Genomic DNA, 16,120 nt, shown 5'->3' with positions numbered 1-16,120 from the left:
GTACTTTAGTAAGGCATTTATGGATTTAGTGAATGTTGTTTTATTAAATAGCAAATCAAGTAGATTTATTCCGTTAATTTATCTTATTTTCTTTTGAATCTAGTTCTTTCAGCATGTTTGTCAGCACCTTGTATGAACGGTGGTACATGTTCGAATGCAGGTACCTCATTTATGTGCCAATGTCTTCCTAACTTTTACGGTAATCGTTGTCAATTTGAAGATAAATGTCGCTCAGTGACTTGCCTAAATGGTGGCCGATGTGCTACAACTAACTTTGTTGCGAAATGTCATTGCCAGCCTGGATTTACTGGTACACGATGTGAAATTCCCTCTAATTCCTGTCAATCCGCACCTTGTCAAAATGGAGGAACATGCTCTCAAAATGGAGTTCAATTCATTTGTCATTGCCCTGCTGGATTCGTAGGACGACAATGTGAACAACCATTTTGCTCACCAAATATCTGTCAAAATGGTGGAACATGTCAGCTTGTAAACAATCAAATCACTTGCATATGTCTCAATGGATTTCAAGGTGATAGATGCCAGGTGGCGATTCAATGTTATCCACCATGTCAAAATGGAGGAACTTGTAATAGAAACACAAGAATGTGCGACTGCCCTCAAGGATTCGTTGGTCGAGATTGTTCAATTAGAGATGCTTGCGCGTCTAATTCAAATGTCTGTCAAAATGGTGGAAGATGTCAGCTTGTAAACAATCAAATCACTTGCATATGTCAAAATGGCTTTTACGGAGATAGGTGCCAGTTCCCAAATCAGTTCTCTTGCTATCCAAAATGTCAAAATGGAGGAACTTGTAATAGAAACACAAGAATATGCGACTGTCCTCATGGATTCGTTGGTCGAGATTGTTCAATTGGAGAGTCTTGCGCGTCTAATCCATATGTCTGTCAAAATGGTGGAAGATGTCAGATGGTAAACGGTCAAATCACATGCCTATGTCAAAATGGCTTTTCCGGAGATAGGTGCCAGTTCCCAAGTGAGTTCTCTTGTTATCCAAAATGTCAAAATGGAGGAACTTGTAATAGAAACACAAGAATATGCGACTGTCTTCAAGGATTTGGTGGTCGAGATTGTTCGAAAAGAGATCCTTGCGCTTCAAAACCATGCTATAATAATGGCCAATGTCGTGTACAAAACAATTTTAACTACGTTTGTGTGTGTAACCAAGGATGGACTGGTAAAAACTGTCAGAATATCATTAGATCTTGTTCGAGTAACCCCTGTTTGAACGGTGGACTGTGCTATCCTAACGGAAACAGCTTTATTTGTAATTGTCGACAAGGATGGACTGGACAGACATGCGACATTCAAACCAATCCATGCACCCCAAATCCTTGCCAAAATAACGGCCGGTGTAGCAGCTCGGTACCAAATGGCTTCACTTGTAATTGTCTTAATGGATGGTCTGGCACTATTTGTACTGAACGTATTCCACACCCGTATTGTCCGTCTCGCCCTTGTCTTAACGGAGGAACCTGCATCCAAAATGCCAACCAATTACGTTGCCGATGCCTACCTGGCTTTAAAGGAACCTATTGTGAAGGTAAGCATAGCTGTTTAATGTTACATAATTTGCACTTGTGAACCGGAGATCCCTGCTTTGATTTTGATTCCTAGCGACAGTTTTTTTCACTTTACTTAGGTCATTTATGCCTTTATGGACATTGATTAGAATATACTGTTTCTTATTTCTATTTTGTCAAGAAGTTAATATAAAGCTAAAGTACTATTACACAGAATTATAATACATTTAATAATTTTAAAACCTTTAACAATTTTAATATTCCAAATTTATATTTCTTACATGAATTTCTTATACAGTTCTAAAATTTCGAAAAATTCCTGATGTTCTCGAAACCAGGCTGCTTAGTCGGTCATTACCTTCTTCCAGCCTCTGAAAACGACTAATTCAAATCGCTTTTGTTTATTGCACGTATAAATCTTTCATTTGAATATTGCTGGAAAAATTTGCCTCCATTGAACTTTAAAATTGTCTTGCTGCTTTGAATAAGAATAGAACTCATAAATGCAATAAACAGATATACCAAGTTAATTGTATTAAATCAACTGACGGAAATATATCAGGGAAGCATTCTGCATGCAAAAACAAATACCAGAAGTGAACTTGCAGCTATTGGAGTTCTCTCCCTTACTGTTTTTGTTCTTTTTTCTTAATTTTAAATATTAGTGGAGGGATTTTTGTTTCTTAATCCAAGATTAATCTTAGTTGATAAACGTTTCCCAATTCTGAGACTTACATGATGTGTGTTATGTATTTGTGTGTGTACGAACGTATGTGTGTATAAATGAAACTAATATGACTTTTGATTTACATTATTTTTTTTGCAGTACCAGACCAGCAAGGAAGTAAGTATTGTACCTTTAATTTATTACTAAATGTCAGCAGTTAATAAATGCATTTTTCCTATTTGATTTGGTCAAATAATTAACATTTATTCTGAAAATTTCATTTGGCGTTTTTCAAACTGACTACCCCCACCTTAATGATTATGTGTTCACATAGGTATATTTTTATATGTCTTGATAAGGCTAGTAAAAAACTGCCAATATCTATTTAAAACACTCGTCTTCACTGCCTGAGAACTGAGAAAATAGAGGGTCGTTAGTTCAATGTATTTAAATGATTTCAAGTTAGTAGTTTGAAGATGGGCACTCAACAAACAGATAGTTCTGTTGGAGTAAATCTATCAAGAGGAAAACAGAAAATTCAAACACGAGATACTTAAGTATACGGAACAGAGATGTAAGTAGGTTCGAGTTAATATGTATTGTGGCAAAACGAATGTAAGAGATACATCAGATACTTATGTATGTAGTGATTAGATTAATAGCTTCTTGCTGAGGGTAATCATTTTACATTGTGGGGATTAAATATGAAAGAAATATAACATTCTGACCAACTTTCCTGATACTGACAGCTAGTATATTTTTGCCTAAAAGGTTTCACTTTCAAAATACTGTTCACAAAAATGATCAAGTTAATATTTTTTCTTTAAAACACAAAAACAGAAAAGACAAAATATACATTCGTTTTGAAATTTCCCAAGTCAGTTCAGTGAATATGCTAATATATTTTAACCACTGACTAGGATGATTTAACTCTTTCTCCTGCTTTATCTTCATCAATCATTCTCAACCTGTCTATATGACCCTTGAGGGTCGAGATAAGATTCTGTTGTTAAAATTTATGTGCAATAAATCAGTTATATTTCTACCATGCACAAAACATTTTAACAATCTTTTTATATAATTCCTAATATCATTTAATGATAATAATATAATAGGATTTTTTAAACACCAAATGTTTGTCAGGGCCCACCTGAATGAAATAGGAATGAAAAAGGTCCATAGACGGAGTTTGGTTAAGAAACACTAATTTAAATGAATTGAGATGACGAGTTGACGAAGATAGCAAGATGATTTTATTTGGTTTATTTTTGTGGTGGTGGTGGTTATGGTATTCATACTCATTTTAGTGTATAGAACTTACACAGCCATTATGCATTATTTTCTGATTAATACACACTTGTACGTGTGTTTGTGTGTGTGTTGATCATTAAGCTTCATCCGTGTGTAATGAAGCTGAGTTGTTATGTACAATTGTTTGTGTTTTTAAAGGGATAAAAAGGGACCAGTCTCTCTTACGAAATGATTTGGGTTTCCAAAAGCAGTTAAAGCAATTCATCATTATTGTTTTAACATCCCCTTTTCCATGCTTGCATAGGTCAGGCAGGTAGATAAGACCTTGCATCTGTCACATTTTCTACAGCTCAATACCATTTTTGCTGCCAACCCACTCCTGTCTCCAAGTAAAATAATATTTCCTGATAGCCAGACAAGTTTTTAAAGGAAATGAATAATACGGCTTGTATGAAAGTGGTACTCATGTATAACAATCATGCAGTAGCAAGACAAGGAGACACATGCATACACACAATCACAATTGCACACACAAATAGATACATATACGCACGCACATACACACACACATACACACACACATACACACACATACGCACACACACGCACACACACACCTCATGTGGCGAGTCTAATCAATTGCATAAATGTGATCATCGATAAATGTTTACTTCATGAAATATATATAATTAAAATGCGAAATTCATTTATTTGACACTAGCAATAAAAATTAATTTTGTTTACTTTTTTTCCTTAGGCTTCAAATGTCCTGAATCAACAGGTCATTTCCCTGACCCACAAAGCTGCAGACATTTTTATCGGTGTGACTGGAATATTGCACAGAGAGTGGATTGCCCTGGAAACTTGCACTTTAACAAGGTTAAGAAAGTCTGTGATTGGCCATACAGAGCCAACTGCAATATCGGACAATAAACAAGCAAACATAATTTCCATTATTCCAACTATTTTCTCCTGTAATATGAGAATATGAAGAATCCATTCCACCATATGAAAATGTCAGTTTTAATTTGTGCATATAACAAGGAATGTTCATCTTCTACAGCAATTATTTTCTTTGTACACACACGCGCACATGTGTACGCACATATACACGCACACGTGTGTGTGTATGTGTGTATTAATATTTCTGTCTAATTCAAATGCATTATCCTGTGATTATAGAATAAAATAATGTATGCATAATTCTTTGTCATAATTCTTCTGGGAGCAATTGCAACCAAATCTATGCACTACATATTCAATAAATGAAACAACAGAACCCATTTCAGATTAGATGAATTAATATTGCTATGAAAATGAAATAAACAAATTGCCAGGCTAATTCTAACAGTATGTCTTTGTTTTTTCTTACTTTGTTTTATTTTTGGACTTCATTTCTTTTTACATATTTTCCCCCTCGTTCCCACTCAAGGTTTCTTTGTGGGTTCTTCAGACATATCAGCCATATAAATATCAGAACCAGTGCTGAGATCACACGATGATATGTATTTTGAACACAGTTACTCTATATTTTTTTCTCAATACACTTTAATATACTATACAGACAGTTTTAAATATATAAGCAGTTATGATTTTGCATCCTCCATCATGCAATTAGTTTACAACATAGAAGCTTCCACTGTTAGACACCAAATCTCGCTCAAATTACTTTATTCAATATGTAGAAACACATTGAATAACGCAGTCTAGTCCTAGATATGCATTGCCTTAACAAAGAACTTGTCAAGTGTATCTGGACTGTTTTTAGTTATAGGTCTGCTGGATGAGGACTGACTTGAGGTTACAGAACAACAACAGGACAGTTTGCTTATGAAGAAGCTGTTGCTTTTCGTTGTGCTTTACATTTTTTGTAAAGGACATTAGTTACCTGTCTATAAAATGTAAAATCTATGTTACCAATGTCCAGTAGCGGACATTATAAGACAGGATCCCTACTAGTAATACAATTTCTGTAAGAGACATTACTAGCTGGAAAACAAGCTTTAGATGGAAAGTGATATGTTTCAGATAAGTTTTCCAAAAGTGAATACACTGGAGAATTTAGTACTATTGGCACCAGGATATAGACAGTCAGAATATCACTAGTCTTTTTGAATTTTTGTCATAAAAAAAATAATCAATTTCAACAAAATTCAAATTATTGTATTTTCAAGTTTCCATTGATCACTCGATCGATTGATCACTGGATTGGGGGAATGAATGGAGAGGGGTAGGTGGTTGGAGAGAGGAAGGATGGACACATACATATAAATGACTGGATGGATAAATACATACATGCATACATACATATGTGTGTATGCATGCATTCATATAGAAAAGTTAAATAAACTACACATATTAACCAATAGGTTTCAAACTTAAATTTATTTCGCTTCAAGAGAACATAGATAAATTGGCATATCTGATGCCTTTGAGAAAAACGATCTCAGCTGGATATTGTCAAAATAGTTCAGTTTATATATGAACCACTTGAAAATTACCTGTTTTATTTTACTTGAAATAATTTCACATGAACTTAGATTTATTATTTGCTTTTCTCTGATGAGGAATAGACATTTTAGAACTGGAGCTTTTATCTGCATCAGTTAAAGATTTGGTTGTACTTTCAAGATCATTACCTACAAGAGAATTTAGATTTTTAAACTTCTTATAAAATAAATCTAAATTGTTCAGATCCTTTAGCATTCAGATTACTCTGTCAAATGTAATGTTTGTTTATTCATATCGTTTTGAATTAATCACGTATTATATTGTAGCTTAAAGGTGTCAATGATATGATTATTTATTTTTAAAGGGTCATTGTAGGATAAGTGTAACAGGCCAAATTTGGCCACTTTGAACATAAAACAGGTAGAATATTATGGCTGCTAAAAGGGTTGATTTTTTTACCATCAGAGGTAAAACCAGTGAACATATTCCAGTATGTAAATAGTATGAACAATTTGTCTCACCAAATTGCATAATTTAGCCAAAAGTAGACTTCTAGCAAAATTAATATTTTCTAAATCATGCTAAATCTATCTATATACTACGAAAGCTCAGTGATTGCTTGTTTGCGTGATTGTCTGTAATTTAATACAGCCAAACCGGCACATAATGGGAAAATACTCTGAATGAAAGGATCCCCTGAAAAGTGAATACAAACGCAATAAAACAGGTTTCATATAAAATGAACCAAGAATTTCCGAGATATGCGGGTGTTTTTTATGGGGGGAATGGGGAGGGTGGAAAAATACTCCAAAAGTAACATAACCTTGAAATGGGAACATATAATACTGTAAACATTGTTTCCATTAATTTTATGTTTACATTATATAACAATTCCTTTTGCACTTTGGTAGAAGTGTGCACATATACCATAGGCAAATGTTGTTACTGGAGTTTATCCCGTTTATCCCGGAAATTCTAATTCTATTAGATGTTGTAAATAATCAATAAAACCTAAAACATGAAGTGTAAACCAGACCTATGATGACACGGATGAATTGGAATATTTAACTGAATCGTCATAAAATTAACTTTCATTTCAATGCAATGTTGAAATCAGCTTCAACGTTTTATAACCTGAACTGTCAGTGATCCAACAGGTCATGGGTAGTCTTGTACTACATAAAAATGAAGACATCAGAATGTAACTAGTCAGGTTTAATCAAAGCTTAAATAGTTAGCCTGTGGTCGTTGTAACATAAAATTTGCAGGTCTAACTTATTTTGCATGCAGATGATTCTAATAATAATCTTGGTCTCTATGGCTCTTAATTTCTTCTTTTTCATCTATGTTTACACATAAGTGAAAACTAAAATACTGAATTGCAGATGTGTCAAACACAACATCCAACAAATGTGAGACAAGTGTGCAATGAGACCTCTCTGTTGTAGTTTTATCTGCAATAAATTGCAGCAAAAATCTTCTTTAAATCATATATTAACTTGAAAACATCAAAAATGATTAAGGTGGGTTCATCTATATGACAATGGCAATACAAAATGAATAAATCTGTGAAGCCAAACAATATACAGCAGGGAAATAAACCAACATATCTTTGACTTGTTTCAGTCATTTGACTGAGGCCATTTTGGTGCACAGCTTTGATGAGTTTAGTCAAACAAATTGTCTCCAGTATTTTTATTCGTCTTTTGCCTAACTGCTAAGTTACAGGGATGTAAACCAACCATCACAGATTGTCAGACAGTGCTGGGGTTGAAATAGTTGAACAAAGACAGATAAACATATATTGACAAGAAATATTGAAATAAAACTGAATAATGAGACACACACATACACACATATACATACATACATACATACATACATACATACATACATACATACATACATACATAGTCAGGTGACAAGTACATTTTTTTTTTTCAATAAATTTTTCCTGATTGTAATTGAGATTGCTAATAAATAGATAATGTTTGATCTTTAACAATTAATATTCTTACCCCTGTTGGATTCTAAGTCAATTTTTTCCTGCACTGTCTTATTGGATAATTTTCAATTTTCAAAAACTCATGTTAAAGGTGGGGGTAAAATGTGTCATAAATAATGTCAGTAGTTTCTTTCCTTCAACTGCAGGATGCGGAAATATATCAGTAAGAGAGCCACTCCAGCAGTTTGTGAAGAGACTATAAAGAATATTTTGTGTTGATTTTTCTTTCATTTAGTCGAGTTTTGTTAATTTCGTACCATGTGCGCCATTTTTCCGTAATCCTCCTTCATTTAACATAGATATTTTAAATATTTGTTGCATTTCTGATCTTCCTGATGTCTAAATTAGGATACTGATGTGTATGAGTTTGTTTTCAAATGTAATTCTGGAGAACTGAAGAGGCACGTTTACTTGAACTTGGGTTACTCATTTTGCCCCAGCTAAATTTGTCTTTGATGTGTTCAAAGAGAAGGGAGATAATTTTCTGAAATTTTGATCATATTACATTATAATATTTCTAATGCATTTAGAGAAGGCCATTTTCTTAGCTGATGTAGATTTTGTAAGGTTGTGAACAGTTGTAAAAAAAATTTTTCTTCTTAAAGTTAAAAATGCAGTAAAGGTTCCTTATTGTGGTGCCCTATCGATTCCTCTTACAAAGGAAGTACTATATCAAAATTAAACAAAAATAAAACCATTACAATTTGTAATGGTTTCGTTAGAAAAAATTAAGTACAGCAATTCATTTTCTTTCTTTTTGTGATAAATTTACCTCTTTTAACAGAACACACAGACATACATAGGGAGAGAGTAACAGAGAAAGAGAGAGAGAGAGAGAGAGAGAGAGAGAGAGAGTGTGTGTGTGTGTGTGTGTGTGTGTGTTTGTGTGTGCGTATTCAATGACCGCAAGATAAGCAGTGATTGAACGCAGCTGCTGTGTCACTTGATTTCTGAAATTACACCCTCTTCATTCAGGATGAACAGTCCAATAAAAGAATGACTTTTCAAATAGTAAGGAAATCGTCATTCAATTGCTTTCTGAAATGAGACAATTAAATAGATAGTATCTTAATTAGCCACAAAGGGCTGAATAAAGAGGGGACAAGTTACAAAGTAGAGCTTTTCTTTTTGGGGAGGAGAAGGAAAAAATAATAAATAAATAAATAAATAAAATTTAAAAAATTTTTAAAGCGGGTGTAGATTTTCGATCAAAAGGGATCGTGAAAAAAAAAACGATCAATAGGGATCGTGTATCAGAGAAATGTCATGATGTAAAGTGTAAAGGGGGAAATGGATTAGGTTTACCCGTGGGAAGAAAGGCCTACGGAAAAGACCACGGTAACCTTGGCCAATAACGTCATGCAGAAAAACACATTACAGTAAGTGACTCTCTTTTTACCTCTTTTTTTTTATGGTTCATAGCATTCTGCTCAAAGTGGCTCCGCCATTCATACGTGCCATCCTTGCTACATTCACCCATCTTACCTTCCTCTTCAAGTGATACTTGAAAAAGTTGATGAGAGATTCATCAGAGAGGAAAGTGTTTGTTTCTAGACCTGTCAGACGCGTCCTCCATATTCATTCTTTCGCCATTGCTACAAGTACGATGAAAATGACTCTTCCCTCTCGTTTCAAGGAAAGAAGCGCAACAATATTCACGATAGACTCGGCTGATAAACTGACTCGTCCTACACGCGATAGCAGTCGTTCGACATAAACCCACAGGTCGGAAATGGTTGGACACTGTACGAGTGCGTGCAGAACGGTTTCATCGCTCTGTCCGCATCTCGGGCAGGTCGGCCCCGTGTTTCTCGAGCCATGTCTGTAGAGCTTATCCCGAACGGGTAGCGTTTCCCGATAGCACTGCCAGGCCAGGAATCTCTGGAAGTTGTCCATAGGTCCCAGCCCGAAAGTCATCTTCAACAGGCGGGTCAGGTATTCCTCTTCACCCCGAGATCGTCGTCGTACCTCCTCTCCACTAATCCCTTATAGAATGCTTTGGTTCTATTGCAGTCGCAAAACATTCTCACAAACGGCGGCCACACCAGTTCACCGTCGTCTACGCAGAGCCGGAGATGTCTCTGTCTCAGCGCGTGTCTACGCATCATCAACCACGACATGCCCATCCCTCCTTTTAACGGGTGTTGGCAGCAAACGGATCACCTGACCATCGGAACGCTTCCTTTCCACAAGAAGCGGAAGAGAATGCGTTCCAGTTTGGTGATGGTAGAGTCGGGACAAGGCACGACAGTCAGGCGGTAGTAGATGACGGTCGCGATGTACGTGTTCGCCACCTCCGCCCGACCTTTTAGGAACAGTTTTCTCTCGGCCCAATGCCGGGCGTGAGTGGCCACCCTACTCGTTATCTCGTTCCAGTTCTTCTCCGTTTGGAGGTTTGGACCAAACCAGACCCCGAGCAACTCAACCGGACCGTCGGTCCAGCGTCGCACGACAGAGGCGCTATAGATAGATAGATAGATAGATAGATAGATAGATAGATAGATAGATAGATAGCATTTCTTATTGTGCAGAAAGTAGTTTGTTAAAATTTTGGCAAGAGAAATCAAATATTTATTCAAAAGTTTTCCTAAATTCCTAAAAGGAATTTAAAGAACGGCGATTGATAACTTTTATTCCATTCCGTAATAAACTTCTTTGATGAAATAAATATAAGACACTTGACTTTTTAATATTTTTATAAGTTTTAACTTAATGTCTATAACAACTGTGTTAAGAAATATACATGTATGTATCTGTGTACATGCATACACACGCACACACACATACATATATATAGACATACGACGGGCTTCTTTCAGTTTCCCTCTTCCAATTACATAAACACACCGACAGCGGTGGTGGGGGACAAACAGACACAAAGCCACACACACATAGATGTACATACATACATATATATATATATATATATATATATATATATATATATATATATATATATATATATATATATATATATATATATATACGGCAGGTTTTTTTCAGTTTCCGTCTACCAAATCCACTCAAGAAGCTTTGATCGTTACGAAGCTATAGTAAAAAACACTCTCTCAAGGTCTCACGCAGTGGAACTGAACCCACAACCATGTGATTGGGATACAAGCTTCTTACCACACAGCCATGCCTGCGCCTATTTAAGTCTAATTTACGCACAATCGTTAAAATCTATAAGGTTGCTTCTGTGTCAATTCATAACATAAAAATTGAACACTGTTAACACCTCAATAATTCATTAGTACAACTAGTTCCCAATAATGCGTCATGTATGTACATTGGTGTATCCAAATTAATAAAACTCTTGATAATACTACCTATATGTATCACCGTTGAAGATTGGAGACAAATGTTGCTGGTGAAATCTCAAAATTGGTCCAGCTGATCGAATTTCCTCTGTCTGCAGTAAGGTTGTTTAAAATGACAGTCGTTTACGATTGTCCAGTTTATTTCACTATATCTCGTGTACGCACAGGGCCGGCTGGGGAAATTGTTTTCCCATGAGGGTTCCGAACCCCAGTAAGGAACTCATTTGCATAGTCAATCAGAGCTCGCCTTCACCTTGTTGTCAAAATCAAGTGCTGAGGATGGAAGTGACCCAATAATCAATGGGCTAAACAAAGCTTTACTTGCTTTACCAAGATAAAGAATTCCTTGGGGGACCAGTGAAAAAATTCTCCAAGCAGCTTGTGGAAGTAACTTCCGAGCTTCACTGCTTTTATCGGTACTCCGATGTGGCACATGCTCTTGGCGAGAAAAAAAGAAAATCTTTAGTTCGAATTTTTTTTCCCACGAACGAAAATCTCTAGTCAGTATGAAGACAATTGCAGTAACCAGGAGAAAGATGGTTAGTAGTAACAGAAACCGCATTGGTGCTGGCAGATCGTTGAAGGATTGTTTGAAATGTGCCATTCAGCTCTCAGATTATGCCTAGACGCAAAGCCCAACATAACATTTCGTGAATGTGTTAAAAACAACCAATCTCTTGATAAAGCACACTCTACCAAGTAAACTCAAGACGAAGAACGGTGTTGTAAGTCGACCGATCGTCAAGTTGCGCCTGATTTTAGAAGGAGACAAGTAATTAGATGCATTTACATCTATACCTATTATCGGATTCTGTTAGAGCCCCATATGTTAAAGACGTGGATGGGCAAAATGTGGGGAGAGGGTGATGCGCTTGCAATCCTCTCCCCTTACTGTTGTACAAAGTAAACGACAACACAACTACGCAAAAGCAGCCATGGTTGAAACAAGAACAAGAACAACAAGCATTATTAAAAAAGAAAGGAAGCAAAGTCATTCGTTACCCAAATGACCTTATCTTATTGCTCATCACTTGATATGCGCTCATAAATTAGTTTGATAGTTGAGCTCTTGGTTGGTTGTATGCGAATGATTTCATAACTGGGGTTCAGAACTCCCATGGGAAAAAAATTTCGCGGCTGGCGCTAGTTACCGGTAACTCGGGCAGTCGCCCGGAGCGTCATATTCTTGGGGGCGCCAAGGAAGGCGGTGACTAAGACAAGGAAATTTCCCCGACTGTCAGCTTCTACACACCGAAGTTCAGCTAGCCCTGGGCACCAGCAACCCTGGGGCCGGCCCTGTTTACACATGTACTGTTGACTAAAATTTATAGTTTTTAAATATGTTTTCTATAATTTAAAAAAATATTTCTATAACATCCAAAACGAACGTTCCAAAGAAAGAGAGAGAGAAACAGACAGAGACAGAGAGAGACAGAGACAGACAGAGACAGACAGACAGTCAGACAGACAGAGACAGACACAGACAGACACAGACAGACAGACAGACAGACAGACAGACAGACAGACAGACAGACAGACAAACAGACAGAGAAAGAGAGAGGGAGGCGTTGTGGGGCATCGGATAGAATTCCTTTCAGATATTTGTTCCAAATATCCTAGTTTTCTCTTCGAATCCTGCCGAGGCCAACTTCGGCTTTATATTTTTCTGAGTCAGAAAAAAAAAAAAGAACAAGTAGCAGTCCCGTGCACTCGATTGATTGAATTATTAGTGAGTCAGACAAGATGATGCCTTGTGCTATTTGCGTTCTGACGTTAACGGCTACCACAATACGGGTTTCAAAGAGAAAGAACGTTGCATTTCCTTTGGAAAACATCGGTGGCGTCGAGGAAGGCTTTGCATGGATGGGCCACTATTAGTTTACTACTACTACTACTACTACTACTACTACTACTACTACTACTACTACTACTGCTGCTGCTGCTGCTGCTGCTGCTGTTGCTGCTGCTGCTGCTGCTACTACTACTACTACTACTACTACTACTACTACTACTACTACTACTACTACTATAAAAATAATAATATTTATTTTATTCGCTACAAGGTTGACGGATAGAGGTTTAGATGGATCCACAACCATGATACCAACACCATGTAGACATGAATCGCTTCAGAAGGCTATAATATCATTTGATAGGAACACGGTTAAAGAATACATATGAAACAAGGTTATAACTTTAAATGTCTTTAATGCCGGCCACACGTATATATACAACTGAATGACAAATGGAAATGGCTGATGCGTGGAGGCCATGATCTTCTTCTGTGCGTTGCCTCCTGTCTGCTTGATGACATGTGGTGTCAGAGAACCGACTGCATCACGTCTCTACGGTCTGACGTCTTAGCGAGAAAAGGAGAGAGTTGTAAGGCCTTGTGTCAAAATCTCACACTCTAGCGACATCTAGCGAGCTTGTTTAAACCCGCTGTCAAGAGAGGTGACTGTGTCTACAGGGGCATTACAAGGATAAATTATAAAAATGGTGGTCAGGGTTCGCAAAATCGATTTTGGAAAAATAGAAGTAAGCATGGAAAACAATAGTTTAAAGAACAAAAAACATGTAACCAAGTGATTAATCAAACATCTGGGTCTAATGAAGGACTCACAAGGACCTAAGAATAACCTCACAGTAAGGAGCAAATTCTTTCTCTACCAGTGGTTTTCCTTTACCCACAAGAACAAGCTGAGGATTTTTCAATTTAATCGGGCCATTCTCGGCTCTCTAACCTACTTTTTAGCAAACTCACTGGAGTGTAGTGTATTGTTCTCCGTATCTTCTTCCCCAAGTAGTAATTGAAAAAGTTGATGAGGGTTTTGCCAAAAAGGAAAGAGTCTGCTTGCGCTCTTTTCAATCTATTCAACATACTATCTCTTTTACCACAACTACTTAGCAGAGGAGAACTGCCTACCCTTCCCAAATAAAATGACCAAGCATTGTTGACTCACAATGAAGTTAGCAATGCTCGGACACAGAACGAGTTTGCGGAATGGTTTCGTCGCTCTGGACACATTTTGTTGGAAACACTTCTGTACTTTATTCTGACTCGGTACAACTGAGCCGGAGATCTCTAAATGTTGGCCATAGTTTTGTAATCAGAATTCTCCGTAATTAACTATTCAGCAGCAACAACAACAACAACAACAACAAAAACAACAACAACAACAACAACAACAAATAAAATATTGTATTATTGTTTGTCTGATTTCTATTTATCTTTTTGTCTTTATATTTACTCTATAAGCGTACGGTCATTTTGTTTACATTAAAACAATAAAACTCCTATACATTTTCAAATTACTTTGTTATCAGACCTTACAACAGAAAAATTTCCTTTCAATCATTTCTTTTCTTCACCTTCATCCGTGTTCTTGTAATTGTTGTTGTCGTTGTCACCGCCTCTATTAGTGGTGATATCATTTTTCTCTCCACCCCCTCCTTTTCCTTATTTTTACCAATATCGTGCCTGATTGGTACGATTAGAAAAACAAATATATAGAGATATGTTTTAATTGGTTCTCTGGCGCGACATTCAAACCCATACAGCTATTGTTCCCACTGACCATATCCTATAAAGACTGGGCCTTCTTGCGTTGCCTCCCAGAATTGCCTTGCTTGTTCACCGGACATATTCAGAGGATTCTGTGAGTTCATTTTCACACCGGAGCTCCGTGAGATTTTGAGTCGCTGTTCAATACGTCGATTAGCGTCACCTCTACAGGGGCGAGTGGACTGGTGATATTTATATATACTTTATATATATCTAAAATCTCATAAGACAATTCTTAATAAGGCAATCAGCATGCTTCAATCAACCGGTAGATTCCTGCTCTGCGCTTTTCTTGCTACAATAATTTCTGTAAGTATTCCACAGAGATTCTGTATAATTTTTTTAAAGACATATATGTGTGGCTGGCCCTACACATATATATATATACATATACATATATATATATATATATATATATATATATATATATCCACACACACACACACGCATGTATATTGGAAAGATTAGAATATAAAAGCTTTCGCATTTGTATGAATAACTATGGAAGAGTGGTGGGAATATCATGTGTATGGACTCCAAAGGATGATTTGCTATTTAGTTAGATAATTTTGGAGTTAGTTATGGGTTTACTTATAGAATTATTAATTTCCCTATACAGTTTTCGTACATAAGATAAATGTGTTGTTTTTGTTTTTTGTTTTTTGTTTTTTTGTAATCTAATTAATAATGTTAGTGTTTAATCCCTCCTAGAATTAAGATTGAATGAATGTGGTGATACATATGGTATATTTGTTCCCAAACTGTTTGGCCTTATGCCGATTGGACCGATTGCTCCCAATCAGACCCTGCACCGAAGCGGGGGCCGCGCTCAAGAGGTCCACATTCTATACTGCGACGTTTCATAGACGTAGTCTATCTGAAGTCTTTAAAAAAAAAAGATCTACATGGTTTTCAAAGAAAAAAAAAGTAAAAACATACTTCCTGCACTTTAGGGACACAAGATATCAACAGATAAACCCATTTGAAGAAATTTATTGTATCTTTAGTGCAAGGCTCAATAAGTATGTTTGTATGTGAATGTTTGAGAGTGTTTATGGGGATGTTTGGGTGAAATATTTATGTCCGTGTGAGCATGTATGTGGGTGAATTGTATGTGTATGTGTGTGCGTAAGTTTTGTGTGCGTTAGTTTCTATAAATATGTTTAATTTGGGGAAAACTTCCTTTATTTCAATACAGTGTCTCTTACATATATTTATACTTGGAAATGGATACGTGGCGTTCAATCAAATAATAATATAAATAATATATATACATATATATATATATATATGTATATATATATATATACATATATA

The 16,120-nt window shown here is 36.2% G+C and overlaps 2 protein-coding genes across 4 annotated transcripts in view; both read left to right on the top strand.

The window, feature by feature from the left end:
* Positions 1-4,794, top strand: part of LOC128248701 (fibropellin-1-like) — a 51,140-nt gene extending 46,346 nt beyond the window's left edge. For all 3 annotated transcript variants that reach the window (XM_052970458.1, XM_052970459.1, XM_052970457.1), the window contains exons 8-10: positions 104-1,564; positions 2,371-2,388; positions 4,220-4,794. In XM_052970458.1, coding sequence (XP_052826418.1) covers positions 104-1,564; positions 2,371-2,388; positions 4,220-4,395 — 1,655 coding nt within the window. In that variant the 3' untranslated portion in view covers positions 4,396-4,794. The remainder of the gene's footprint in view (positions 1-103; positions 1,565-2,370; positions 2,389-4,219) is intronic.
* A 10,079-nt stretch (positions 4,795-14,873) lies between these two features.
* LOC128248673 (delta-like protein 1) overlaps positions 14,874-16,120 on the top strand; it is a 15,552-nt gene continuing 14,305 nt past the window's right edge. The window contains exon 1 of the mRNA XM_052970327.1: positions 14,874-15,112. Coding sequence (XP_052826287.1) covers positions 15,056-15,112 — 57 coding nt within the window. The 5' untranslated portion in view covers positions 14,874-15,055. The remainder of the gene's footprint in view (positions 15,113-16,120) is intronic.

This window comes from Octopus bimaculoides, chromosome 9 (genome assembly GCF_001194135.2).
Source record: "Octopus bimaculoides isolate UCB-OBI-ISO-001 chromosome 9, ASM119413v2, whole genome shotgun sequence".
Classification (NCBI taxonomy): domain Eukaryota; kingdom Metazoa; phylum Mollusca; class Cephalopoda; order Octopoda; family Octopodidae; genus Octopus; species Octopus bimaculoides.
This window is presented reverse-complemented; position numbering and strand designations above follow the sequence as displayed.